At 38.8% G+C, this 13,972-nt stretch overlaps 1 protein-coding gene across 2 annotated transcripts in view; it reads right to left on the reverse strand.

The window, feature by feature from the left end:
- ankfn1a (ankyrin repeat and fibronectin type III domain containing 1a) overlaps nt 1-13,972 on the reverse strand; it is an 83,279-nt gene that overhangs the window by 20,752 nt on the left and 48,555 nt on the right. For both annotated transcript variants that reach the window (XM_081392559.1, XM_081392560.1), the window contains 6 exons: nt 13,139-13,349; nt 5,191-5,385; nt 3,785-3,898; nt 3,201-3,298; nt 2,030-2,120; nt 1,238-1,345 (listed from right to left, as the gene is read on the reverse strand). In XM_081392559.1, the coding sequence (XP_081248685.1) occupies nt 1,238-1,345; nt 2,030-2,120; nt 3,201-3,298; nt 3,785-3,898; nt 5,191-5,385; nt 13,139-13,349 (817 nt within the window). The remainder of the gene's footprint in view (nt 1-1,237; nt 1,346-2,029; nt 2,121-3,200; nt 3,299-3,784; nt 3,899-5,190; nt 5,386-13,138; nt 13,350-13,972) is intronic.

The raw sequence follows: 13,972 nt of genomic DNA on the forward strand, positions 1-13,972 counted from the left end.
GTGTGGCCTCCTAATTGAACTACTTTCCACAAATTGAACATAGAAATAAAAACAGTATAAATAACAAAAATAAACAATAATCAACGTACTCTCTCAATATTCAAAGTGCAAACGGAGACCAAAATAGAGACCAGAGCTAAGAGGTGGTTATAACTACACAGCCCAGCCTAAGATAGGTTTGATATTGGGAGACAGGCTATCGTATGTAGCCTAATTTGACCGCATTGTTCAAGCCTTCAGTTTCAGATGCTCCTCTGATATGGTGCTGATTTGGTGCTCAAGTAAGTCATCAGGGAGCTTGTGTTTTACTTTAGCTTTTGAAATCACGATCACGCATACTTTGTGTATAGGAAGCAACGGTGCTGAGCACGCATTCTACAAGATAAGACATTTATCAGACGCTTAGAATCTGTTGCAAAATGATCATGGTCCTGTCAGTCATTATCTCGCCTTAGTCTCATCACAAGATCCCCGCCGCACTGTGTGCGACTCTGCAGCTCGTGTTGGATGCGGAGCAGATGATTACAATAGCTTACAACTGAAGCTATCAATTGAAGCTATCACTATCCAACTTAATTCATTTTAGAGATGTTAATTATGAATTAATATTAAATTGTGGGTTGTATGCAAGGCCATAAGTCATGTAAGCAGGATGTTATTAAAAGTACCAAGGCGAAGGCGACTAACTACTGCATTTATATTGTTCTGAAAGCAGGTAGGAGGTAACTTATTTGTATGGTTTGGTACAAAATTTTGTTAAAACACAATTAAGCCTTTGGACGCTCTGTAACAAAACTGAATTAGCTTGTGCTGTTACACAGTCTGAGCTCACACCAAAGCTATAGAGAACAAATTGTTTTATGACATTAGGAAGTCTATGGCTACAAAAAGATTTCCAAAACACTAAAAGTTCCCAGAGACACAGCTGGCAGCCTTATTCAAAAGTTTAACATTTGTTGTACCAGAAAACCTTTGAGGGTGTTGAAGAAAAAGCACAATAGCATTAAGGGGAATAAAATGTTTGATCAGAGCAACTGAGAAAAACTCTCTATTTACTGTCAAAGACTTGCAAGATGACGTGATGAAAGGAGGAAAAAACATTCAAATGCAAAGCATAAGAAGAACATCTTGCCGAATGCCACTCTTGACCAAGAAGAACAAAAAAGCAAACTTGAATATGCTAAAATTCATTTGGATAGACCTGTGGAGCCCTGTGTTTGTGTGTGTGTGTGTGTACCTCCACAGCAGTAGTGCTGGTGTGTGGCTCGAACCTGCTGTAACAGTCTCTCCATAGCCTCGATGTGACCTCTCCTCCTGCTCTCTCTCCCATCGCAATCCTTCCAGTCTAACATTGAGAGATATCACACAAAACTCAGTTTCAGCATTGTGACGCTCTAGAAATTAAACAATAAAAAGCTTATATGATAATGCTAGTCGACAGAAGTCCTGTGTATTTAGAACTAAATTTGACTAAAATCATCCACAACTACGTGAAATGTTGTTGTAAGGGCACTTGCAGAATAGCGACACATTACCGAGAGAGGGTGCATTGTATTAAAGAGGTTTTTCAAAAAAGAAGCTGTTCAAAATAGAAAGGACAGACTGAAAAAAAAAAGTTTTAAATAAAATATCACCCTGACAGTTCTCTGCGTCTGTACTGGGAATAATGCTGGATTTGTTACTGATGCAAACTAGTGACCTCGGATGACAAAGATGTTTTTTCTTTGCAGCGCTCATTTGAAAGAGGAAACTCAAGGCCAGATTCTCAAAGAGAATATCAAAGGCGGAAGGGTGAGTGGAAATCGTGATTGTTAAATAATAGCACAGTCCTTCCTCCAAGGATGTTGGCTATATGCACTCAATACAATTTTCTCTCCTTTTAACAACATGATATGTGAATTAAAAGCAAAGCTAAAGGGTGCAATATTGTTTGGAGCTGTAGTATTATTATTTTTTTTTTTTTTTTGGTTGTTTGGAGATTAACATTTTTTGTGCTGATTTGCAACTGTGGCTGCTTTGCAGAACTTACTGGAAGGAACAGCAGAGGGAGGTTGAGAGAGTTGTGCCGGACCCCAGCCCTTCATATTGCAGGCGGACACTTGAACATAGTACTGTCTACCCTGTAACAAACGAGAAAAACATCTTAAAAATCAAGTGTTCCCCAGGACAAGTTTTACTACACAATATCAGTAAGCTGTACTACCAGTGAAATTCTGTGGACATAACTCATAATTCACAGCAGACATGTTCACAAGTCTCAGATGCATAGTCCAAGTCAAGTATAAAGTTTAAAGTTGTGTCACAAATGACGTACTACACACTATGCACTATGTACTCTACTGCATAGAGTACGAATTTAAGAAGCATCATCCAGCCAGCCATTGTCATCCAGCATCAAAGTCTAATAGTCCCTCGCCTTTCATTACATAAGGAAAGCTCATTGACTGCTTTAAGTGTCCCACATTCTACGTAAGTGAAATTTCATTATGAAAACACTATTTACTATTTATACTATAACACTATTTATACTATAAAATGGCACAGAATAGTACAATTTAAGACCACAAAAAGTGATATCTGGAGCGAATATTTGTTTTTAATGACACTACGTTCGATTAAACCATCAAAATATGAGAAAAATGTTTTATATTTTTAAAATATTTTAAATATGAGGGAAGAACAAAACGCTAAACTTGCTTAAGGTATTTATCTGACAAAATGACTTGGCAAAAAAGGCATTAAATTAATTTTAGCATTAAAAAAGTGCATAGAAATACAAAAAGCTCACAGGAAAAAGCATACACTGACTACAACATAATCAGCTATTTATATTTCTCTCTTGTCTTTGCTTGTGCATAATTTCTTTGTAAGACAGCCTAGTAAAAAAAAAAAAGTGTCAATTTTCCTTGGCTGCATATCACTTTTGGCCACTACTGTATTTACAATGTATACTGTATACTTCATTGTGTTTTTTATTTATTTATAATAATTGTTAAATGTATCTAAAAGAAAGTATATGAGGCTTACATACAAATATATAACAAATATTTAAAGATAATTTTTTCTTTATTTTTTCTAATTTTTGCAGCCTGTGAACCAGAGATAGACACTTTGATTCACGTTAAAGACTACAAGGAGAAAATGCTTTCTCAGAATATAACAATGTCTAGTCCACAGGCTGCACAGTGATTTCAGCTTACCGTGGTGAGACCGGTAATTGTGAATTTTAGGGACTGCAGATTCTCAAGGATCAGCTCTCCGGCTAATAAAGAGAAGTCCTTCAGACAGCTCCATTCAACTGCAATGCACGTCATCACACATTATACAGAATTAAAAGCAGAGAACATCAATAAATGAGTGGAATCTAAAGAAACCAAATAGGACCATGATGATGTTACAGAAAAACTAAATATGACTTGATCACCTGTTTTATCATCTATTGAAACTTGTTGTGTAATTGCTTATAAAAATAATAAAAACATCCCTTCTCAACCCCTTTTATACAGTTTAAATGTTAAATGATGACTGTGAACGAACCCTGATGTGTTTTTAAAACACTGTACTAATTACTGTAACTAATTTGTTTTATTTAATTTATTTAATTTAACTAATTATTTGGTCTGGGAAATGTGTAATTGTGGTGTATTTTTTTGTGTTGTTCCTATGGATAATAACAAAATGTAATAAATAAATAAAAACCTGAGAAATATCTATAAAATAAAACACCTTTCTCAAGGTGTATGTGTATGTAATACAGACAAATGCACATTAAGTCTGCACTGACCTTTGTATTTGGTCACCACAGCTGAGTTCATGCTGGCAGGTTCCTGAAAGCTAACAGTGAGAGATGTGCTGCCGGTCACACTCAGACGCACCGTCAACGGAGCCTCCGGTGGCCCTGAAAGAGCCAGGTCAAAGGTCACAAAGCATCTCGCTGGCAAATAATACATTTAACATGTACCGTTGATAATTAAATAAAAAAGTGTAAATTGCGCGAACATCAAAAGCTTTGTTTGAGCATCTCAACCATCCCGACTCAGCAACACCAGCTCAATCAATGGCACGTTTTTGGGGCGGTACTCTCTGAAACTATCTGGAAGTGACTTCTGTGTGAGCTGTGCTTCATACATTGCTACACTATTGATAATAGACAACAGACCTTTTTTGCATGAAAAATTGTGTCGAAATGTAATGTGACCTCACATTCACTCAGTATTTTTGTCTTGTTTTCCAGTACAGATATCTACACATTCATAAATCAAGATATATTTACTTAAGAAGCAAAATGGCATTCAATATTAAGTATTGTTTTCTGTAAAATTTGTCAAAATTTTGAGTGAGTTTTTGCCTACAATAAAGTAAGTTTATGCTTATCACAAGAAAATGTATCTTTTAATGGGGTAAGAAAAAATTCATTTTGACGTCATATCGTAATTTTGTTTCTCAATTAAATTCATCTTAATCTTTATTAGAATGTCTAGATATTTGTACTGGATAACAAGGCACTCAAGGTCTTGGGCTGTATATATTGTATATATGTTGTATATATTGTATATATTCAGGGTTTACACAAATTGAATAAACCTACAGACATGAATCTATAGCTGTCATTTGGTTGACCACTGTCCTTTTTACTTCCATTTATATGTACTTGCAGGTCTTATGTGCCTCAATATCCTTGTTAGCACCTTCATTTTGTTCAAAGCACAGCACAGCTAATGTGCCCTTGTGTTTCCTGAAATCCTTTTCATAGATACCTGTGAGAGTCTCTCTGCAATCTATAAGAGCGTCTGCGGCAAAACATCGCTGATTTATCACGGCTGCCTTCACTTGAGGTTGTTTACAAAGAGAAGCCAACAAAACTCGCCTGATATAACAAGTAATCAATATGACAGGAGAGTGAGAGGGACACTATTGTGTGTGTTTGCAGCTCAAGAGTCATTTCAGGACAATCAACCTGAGATTAATATCTGTGGACCAAATAATCATAGCGCCTTGTTTGCAGAGTCTTATCATTCTAATAAAGTGAACAGGTTGGGCCGATATGGGAATCGATGACCTTTCAGTTGAGATGCTGATAGATTAGACAGGACCGTTTGAAAATAAAAGACCAGTTCAATGAGTATTTCATTGTAGCATAGCATATGAATGACCTTTTTTTTTAAATGTTAGGCACTGGAAGAAACTTACGTGCATGCTCGAATCCTGTGCGCATGCGCTTGTAGAGTTTGCATCTCCACTCCCAAGCTTTGAGCTGTTTTTCCTTTTCAGATGTCTCCAGGCTGAGACTCTCTCTCATCACCTGGGTGGACAGTTCGCTGGCTCTCCTTTGGGCTTCCTGCACCAGCGCTGAGAGATGGGCATCTCTGCTTTCCAAACTGACAACTGAAACACAACACAGAGAGGTCTGTTAATGAGACTTTTCATTTATTCTGATCAGTGTGATTTTTATTTAAATTTTTAGCTAGAGGATAACCTTGCATTTCCGTTTAAAGGTGAAGTGTAAAGTCACAATGTCTTATTTCAAACTGGTTTCGTGTAGAAAATAAAAAGGCTCTAGGTTATGAAATGAAAATTAATGACACATTCAAGTTGGAGCACAACACTGGTCGCCCCACTTTTACAGCACCCTTAGTTCTGAAAGAAATTTTTCTGTTCATTTCCACTATCATAAGTAAAACATATTCTTCACAAAAGAGTTGCCTTGAACCAAACCCAACAGTTCAGAGACGAATCACAACATTACAAACTTCAATTGGAAGCAAACATTTTGAAAGAAGTTACTAGATTATGTACTTAAATTCATTTTTAAAGCCTTTATTCAATTAACATTTCTTACTTTTATCAATGCTGAAAGCTGTTGTGTATGGAAGTAAAATAATGACAATGACATGTTGAATTGCACTAATTGAAAAAATAGTCATTGCATTACCCGTACTTGCATTTTAATGCGTTGTATTTTAGGGCTTGCATTTGTATGGACTGAAATTCAACATGGTTGAATATTTAAGCTGTGAATTTTTCATTTCAAAACATTTGACACATATTTTCATTATTAAAAATTCAATAATTCATATTCACCTTTCAGATTTCACTTCCAAAATGTTCATTCTGTTTAAAATAAAACCTATAGTATTCGACAGGAAATTTTCAGTCCATTTTATTTTGCCTTACAAATTCGCTTCCACAAATTCTGTGGTTCAAATTCGACAGCAAATTCGAGATTTGACTTCTGGGAACGGCAGGAATAGCAGTAAATTACCGATTAATAATCTCCATAGCTGTTAGTCGACCTCGCCAGCAGGAGGTGCAAACGGCTGTTGACGAAGACCAGAGAAACAGGTGAGAGAGTCATTCATTCATAAAAACCGATTTACAGAAATGGAGCAAGCGGTCAGTATGTGTGATGTTTATCAGTGCCAGTAGTAGCTATATATGGAAAAGCTGATAAAGACATAAAAGCTGTGTTTACATTTAAGTCTTCACAGTTAGTTTTGCACATGTAAGTAGCTTTCTCTACCGTGAACGAGATTATAACGTTATTCCCCGATGCTGACGTACAGATCAAACGTTAAATCTGAGGTAGTAGACATATATTTCTCTCGGTTGTTTAGTTTCCTTAACTTTATACTGAACTGGGGGTTCCCTTAATACGTCATTCTCCAGGATTCCCCTGCCGTCAGGATTTAATGTAGCTTAATGGACTAATAGCTTACAGTGATATAAAAGATCAAACTTGCACCTTATTGGGGATGTAGGCTATACAATATATGCTACAGGCAAGCAGACTCAGAATATGAACGTAACGCGCAAAGTTTTACGCTAAGCGTTTCCCAGTGAAATACTGGCAGACTTGACATTGAACGTTTGATATTTGCAAGTTAAGGGACCGTCTCTAAAGTTACATACGACATTGGTATACAGGTTTCTAACCTCAATAGCATTTGAAGAGAATTACTTAAATTCTCAAAAATTTGAATTTAAAACTTAAATTTTAAGTCATAAAACCAACTGTTAAGTGTTCATGTAGGTGTCAGGCATAATGCACACCTTTTAGATTGTTGATATTTAACAAAATAAACAGTCATAATTAATAATAGTGTAATTATTGCTATTTTTGACTACCGCATGAGCTCATATTTATTTTAATATTTGATTTAATATTTTAGAATTTGCTGTCGAATTTGAACCACTGAATTTGTGGAAGCGAATTTGTTGGGCGAAATAAAATGGACTGAAAATTGCCTGTCGAATATTATAGGTTGTATTTTAAACAGAATGAACATTTTGGAAGTGAAATCTGAAAGGTGAATATGGATTATTGAATTTTTAAAAATGAAAATGTGTGTGAATTTGAATTGAAATATTCACAGCTTAAATATTTAACCATGTTAAATTTCAGCCCATAAAAATGCAAGCCCTAAAAATACAATGCATTAAAATGCAAGCACGGTTAACGCAATGCATTTTTTTTTTTATTAGAGCAATTCAACACGTTTTTTTTGCTTAAAAAACATTTGTCATTATTTTACTTCCATAGTTGTGCTCCTTAACATTTTTTGTGGAAACTGTGATACATTTTTATCAGGATTCTTAGATGAAAAGAAAGTTCAAAAGAACAGCATTTCTTTGTAAGAGAAATATATTTTGTTACTTTTTTGAAGGGTAGTGTATCATCATTCAACAACCTCTGAATTAATGGTAGCTTTGTCTTGAAGGGTTTATATTTTATTTAAGAAATCTATGGAGACATTGAATGGGATTTTTAATTCAGAGGAAATGTAATACTGCTCTCTATAACTGAAAAAAACAAGATCAAGCAAATATGACTACATCAGTTAATACTGTATGAAAAATATCTGTTACAAGTATTACAGTGCGCAACTGCCTACTTTTATAGGCCTCAAGCACATTCATCTACAAAACTGTTTACGATCTAAACTGCACTGTGAAAAAAGACAGCAGTAACAGACTGATCAAATGTATCTCAAACTTACTTAAACCAAAAATAAAAGTCATGATTGAAATGACAGGAAGCCCATTACACTACCATTAAATCTCCAAGCTCACACTGCTTGTGTCAGCATAGCGGCAGATGAAGTCAGCCGTGTGTGGTGGAGGGGAGAGGTGTGGATGTATGTACTCGACGGTCGTCTGGAACACACAGGACTGTGTTTGGCCGTATAGATTTGTCATGGTAAAATGAATACTGCCTGACCAGTCCTACTCGTAGGCCGTGAATACAGCTGCATTTTCTTTCAGAGCCTTAGTCAAAGACCATGACAGCAAAATAAACAAATAAATACATGGCTGAAGAAACCCTCTTTCACTGGCCCAGCCCGAGCCTCTGGAGACGGGAGCTCTCCGGGGGAGATGATAAAGTATGTGTTGTCAACTCGAAAAAAAAGGGGGCCTAACCTAGCCGCTCTTACACGGGGGTCCACGGCGCAGTGGAAAAGGTAGCCATATTAGCAGTCTTGAGGTGCAATTTCCTGCGCTCTGAAGATTGACATCTGGCTGCTATGTGTGGTTAATTGAACAGACTATAAATTAATGGGCGAGTCGGCCGATATTGCGCTGTCACACACAGTTGGCATTGTCAGGGCTCTGGGACGGCCCTAAATTTAGGCATTACGGGCCCCAGCCCTGCCCATAAACATGCTTTAACTTAAGCCTTCTTTCGGACCTCCAAACTGTCAGGCGTCTGGCTGATTGATTTACTTGGCACTTCTGGGCTGACATAAATATAATGCCTAAAGCCCAGGAGGGGAAAATACGGCAATGTTTATTTTCTGTTTGTTTACAAGGATTGGATTGTGCCACGATGAAATGTTTTGAAATTTAACTGCAGCCTGGGTACAATAAATCACTTAGTATAATTGCCCCCCGTTACATGCATCATTGGAAAAGTTAAACTATTAAATGACAAACCTTGTTAAGATTTTTCTGAGGGATGCCGTGTGCTGTCTACCCCACCCCGGCCCCGCTCCGACTGCAGTACAGTGCTCCCTGTTTGGTCTCAGTGCAATCATGAAAAAGCCGAATGTTGTCTGAGTGCTCTGGACTGGAGGGACTTTTTTTCTCCATGGTGTTCAAGGTAAGAAACACCTGTTCTACTGTTGCCAAAGACTCAGGGACTGAATATGCTATTGATTAATCCAAGGGCAATGGGTGCAGATATTGCATTAAAACCTGATAACCACACTCAGCTTGTCCCAAAAATAGTTTGGTATGCTTAAAAAAATGCAAATTGCCTGAGTGACGTCAATGATCATTTCATTATACAGTATGTGACACTCTACAATGTTATTTCCAAAATATTACACAACGAACGCAATATTTTAACTCATTAGTGGTTACGACAGATGTCATTAGATGTTTAAAGCAGAATTATGAGTGCTTATGGCAGCTTTCATGGAAAAGTTTATTCTAGTATTTGTACCTAAAGGCGATTATTACTTGAGCCCCTAAAGCAAAGTGTCAAACACTCACACTGGCTGTCTGTTTATCGTCAGCTTCATTCTAAACAGCTTGTCCAATTACAGAGCATCTGCTTTTGGTTGCCACAGCTAAACAGAAGGGAGTGACGCAAGAAAAACCTTTTGATGGTGAAGTAGCCACATAGAATGCACTTTTATTCCTTAGGGATGAAGACGGGATGATAAGCAAAACACATATAAGTAACTCAAGTCAAAAGAAGTAGCAAAATGTCAATATTAGCAACCATAGTTTCAGCCAAAATACCACCATTACAGTTACTGCTACAACTGTAAAATCTATATGTGAAATAAATGTTTCTGTGAAACATTGTTTAAAAAAAAAAAAGTACAACATAAACATTTTGGCACATAAATAATAAAACAAAAATATATGTAAGGAATGAGTGATGAAATTATGTCAATAATGAAGTCAATTATTCCGCTTATACTACGGTTATCACGCCTCAAGACATTGTTCAGATGTTGTATTTCAAGACATTTATCTGTTTTTTGTCCTTAAAACGCTTTTGTGACAAATTTCTTACGCATCTTAACGCCTTCGTTGCTAATTCCAAAACGTCATTTTAGAGCTAATAACAGAGGCGTGAGCCATTGATAGCAGACTAATGCAGAGCGAGAGAGAGAGAGAGAGAGAGAGAGAGAGAGAGAGAGAGAGAGAGAGAGAGAGAGAGAGAGATTAAGCATGTGTGAATTACCTGAGCAAGTGTGCGTCTGTCAACATGTTCGACAGTACAATAGCGAACTAATTGCGAACTCTACTAATAGCGAAACTAAGTTTATCTGCTTCAAGAACAAAGCCATTATTACCAGTGAGAAATATCATGTAGCTATTAAGTTGCTAAACTATTTTTCTGATTAAATGGTCAGAGCAGCGCTGACAACACAGCGCTGAGAGAGAGAGAGAGATAACTGAAGAGAGAGAGAGAGAGATAACTGAAGAGAGAGAGAGAGAGAGAGAGAGAGAGAGAGAGAGAGAGAGAGAGAGAGAGAGAGAGAGAGAGAGAGAGAGAGAGAGAGAGAGAGAGAGAGAGAGAGTCTATGATTCCCGCATATAACACATTGGAAATAATTTGTCGTTTTTATCCTATTGTTGACAATATTTATTTGCTTGGTCAGTGTCTTAGTGGGTTTTGATCCTTTTGCTGTTGTAGGCTTTAAGGACCTTTGAAATAACTGAAATCATTTGGCGAAGTGATATGGACATGTAATGCTGTCAAGACCTCCCTGGAAGTACTTTAGCTGTCCATTTCCCTGAAAATAATTGTACACCTTAGAACATTCGACAACCAATCAGATTCAAGCATTCAACAGCCCTGTAGTATAAAATGATATTAACTGAATTGTACATTATTAATGTTACGTAACGTGGTATATGGAGACCCTCACGATGAGGAATAGTTCCAGGAGACAGACTTTAATAAAAAATTCCCAGGAATCAGGATAAACGCAGGAGAAAACCACACTACTACAAACGAGAAAGGACAGAAACTAGGGGCTTATAAGCTTGGACCAAAAGAAGTGAACTAATGAGTTTTAACTGGACAACAGGTGAATTGAATAAGGCTAACAAGGAAACAAACTAGAAACTAGGTCAAAGGACAAGACAAAAACAAAGCATACTCGTTACAGTACGCCCCCTCTTGAAAAGGCGCGTCCATACAACACAGTCCAACTGAGGAGGGAGGGATGGTGGGGGCTCTGGAGGAGGGTGAAGAACTGAAGAAAAACAAAAAGAGTCCAGGATAAACAACTTAGTCCAAGGAGTAGTGGATGGTGTGAGGAGCCATGTGGAAGCCAGGAGCAGGATGAGCCAGATGTTTAGCCAGGGACCAGCCAAGACAAGTTGAAGGCAGGAAGAGCCATGGTGGAGATGACTTGATGGAATGCATCCTGGGGACGGCTGACGGAGATGCAGCCACGATGGAGACCCAGGTGAAGACGATAAGCCGAAGAGCCCACACAAAGCTGGTTGCACTAGAGGTGGAAACGCGGTGACGAGCGTCCGAGGTACAACCGGTGAACCAGAGGACAGAGGCAGAGCCAGGGGGAAGACGCAGCCAGACGGAGCAAAAGGTGCAGGCAGGGCAATGTATGACAAAGGCGTGGCCGGAGGGACAAGGGAGCCCGGTGGAGCTGCATGGCTGATGGTTTCCGGTGGAGCCGAGAGAGGGAAGGGCTGAGGTTGAGCCGATGTGTCGACAGGCCGCGGTGGAGCGGTGGGCACAGAGGCTGGAGGTGGAGCCTGGGGATCCTCTGGGCCGGGTGGAGCTAGTAGCCTGAAGCACTAAAGCAGAACAACACAAGATGTTGAAGAAGATGCAGAGAGGCTGAAGGATACCAGCAGAGGTGGGAGAGGGAGGTTTGGCGGGCATTCAGAATAAACAGGGGGCGCTGGAGATATAAGGCACGTTGCAGATACAGGATATACTGTACATGGACATTAGGTTTTACCTCCCCATACCAGTACATTAAATCCTCCACGAAACTGTCCATTAATTCCTTCAAATAACCACCAGAGATTCTAACCATAGCATCCACTGCGGTGGGGTTGTGGGTGGGGCTTCACTCCAAGCCATCAATCTCCACTAATGCTCCCTCTGCTATGCACGATGTTGCCGGTTCACAGACCTGGTCAGACAATGTTTGTGGTACGGGCTCCGGGGCGATGACCCCTTCCGACCTCATCTCTGGTTCGGGCTCGTACATTGTGGCAGGCCGGTCCCCACAGTCTGCGGTGAGCACTAACGTCTCTGTGCAGTTGTTCGCTGCTGGTGGATGGCTGGTCTCTGGCTGTGTGTTCGGAGTGGGGCTGGTAACGTTGTCATCCTCAGCGGGGCCAATGGTGTAAGCTGAACCGCAGTTCATCAACACCCACTCAACGAACTTGGCAAATGATCCTCGAGGACCTACACCGGGCAGGCGAGCCTTTGTGCGCTAGTTCAAACTGGTCAAATAAAAAGCGCACAGGAAGCAGTCTGGAATCCACATGTGTGGCCTCGAGGCTCCAAGCAAAGCAGCAGCACAGCAGGTGAATCCATGTTGATCGGTTCATTTCATTCTGTTACGTAATGTGGTATATAAAAATCTCAAGACGAAGAATAATTCCAGGAGACAGATTTTAATCACAAATAAATGCAGGAGAAAACCACACTACTACAAACGAGAACTAAATAGACTAAAGGAGAACTGAGGGCTTATAAGCATGGACCAAACAAAGAGAAGTAATGAGTTAGTTAATTGGACAACAGGTGAACTGAATAAGGCTAACAAGGGAACAAATTAGAAAAGTAGGTCAGAGGACAAGACAGACAGGCAAAACAAAGCATAATCGTTACAACTAATATATCATATATACAGTATACAAACACATTATATATATACTGTATATATATATATATATAGATGTTTTGTTTTCATCAAAATGTGTGGTGAGGACAATACGTGCACTAACTTTGGCATTTACCATGTCACATTTTTGTGAAGGACTAGATTAACAGATTTACTCCAATCCAACTTGAAACTTGAAGAATCGTTTAATGCCTCCTTAATAAGGAAACACTTCAGACACAAGAAGCTATTTAGACACAGCGAGGGAATTGGCTGTTTAAAGCTTGTCATTAGTAAATATGCATACTCACAGTGAGGGCTCTCCTTCCCTCCAGCTTTGAGCAACAGCTTGGCTATGGGAACGTTGTTGGTCATGATAGAGATGTCCAGAGGTGTCAGACCTTCACTGTTAGGGGTGTTGAGGTCCAGTTCATCAGCTGTGTACTGAAACAGCAGGATCTGCACAGCATCCAGGTCCTGCTGTTCAACAGCCTCGAACAGAGCCTCACTGCTCTGAACGTTCTGTGAGGAGAAAGTGACAGCAAATACTTTTACATTGTTACAAAAAAAATTCCATTTCAAATAAATGCTGTTCTTTTAAACTTTCTATTTGTCAAAGAATCATGAAAAACTGTATCATGGTTTCGACAAAATATTAAGCAGCACAGCTGTTTTCAACAATTATTAATAATATGGAACGTTTCTTGAGCACCAAATCAGCATATTGCTGGCGATCGATCATTTGACACTGAATTTGCTTTTACAAATAGATTTTGAATTCTCCCCTGTCTGTCTCTTAGTCAATTAAACAGACTGATTAGGAAACTCGAACAAAAGTTTTTTTGCAATGCACTACATAACCGTGTTTATGGTTTTCAGGAGAATCAAGCTATGTTTCTGCATACCACTATTAACTGGGAGAAAGTGTTGAAACACACACACACACACACACACACACACACACACACACACACACACTACAATCACACTACAATCAGCACAGACAACATAAAACAAGGGCACAGATTGTCTGTGTTTAACTGCTCATGGGTTTGACCTACAACCTTTCCATTACCAGCACAGATCTGTTACAAGGCATCCACCAGAGGGTGGACACAGACATTTCTAGTTCCTTAAAGAATTCA

The sequence above is a fragment of the Scardinius erythrophthalmus genome (assembly GCF_964197995.2).
Source record: "Scardinius erythrophthalmus genome assembly, chromosome: 18".
Taxonomy (NCBI): Eukaryota; Metazoa; Chordata; class Actinopteri; order Cypriniformes; family Leuciscidae; genus Scardinius; species Scardinius erythrophthalmus.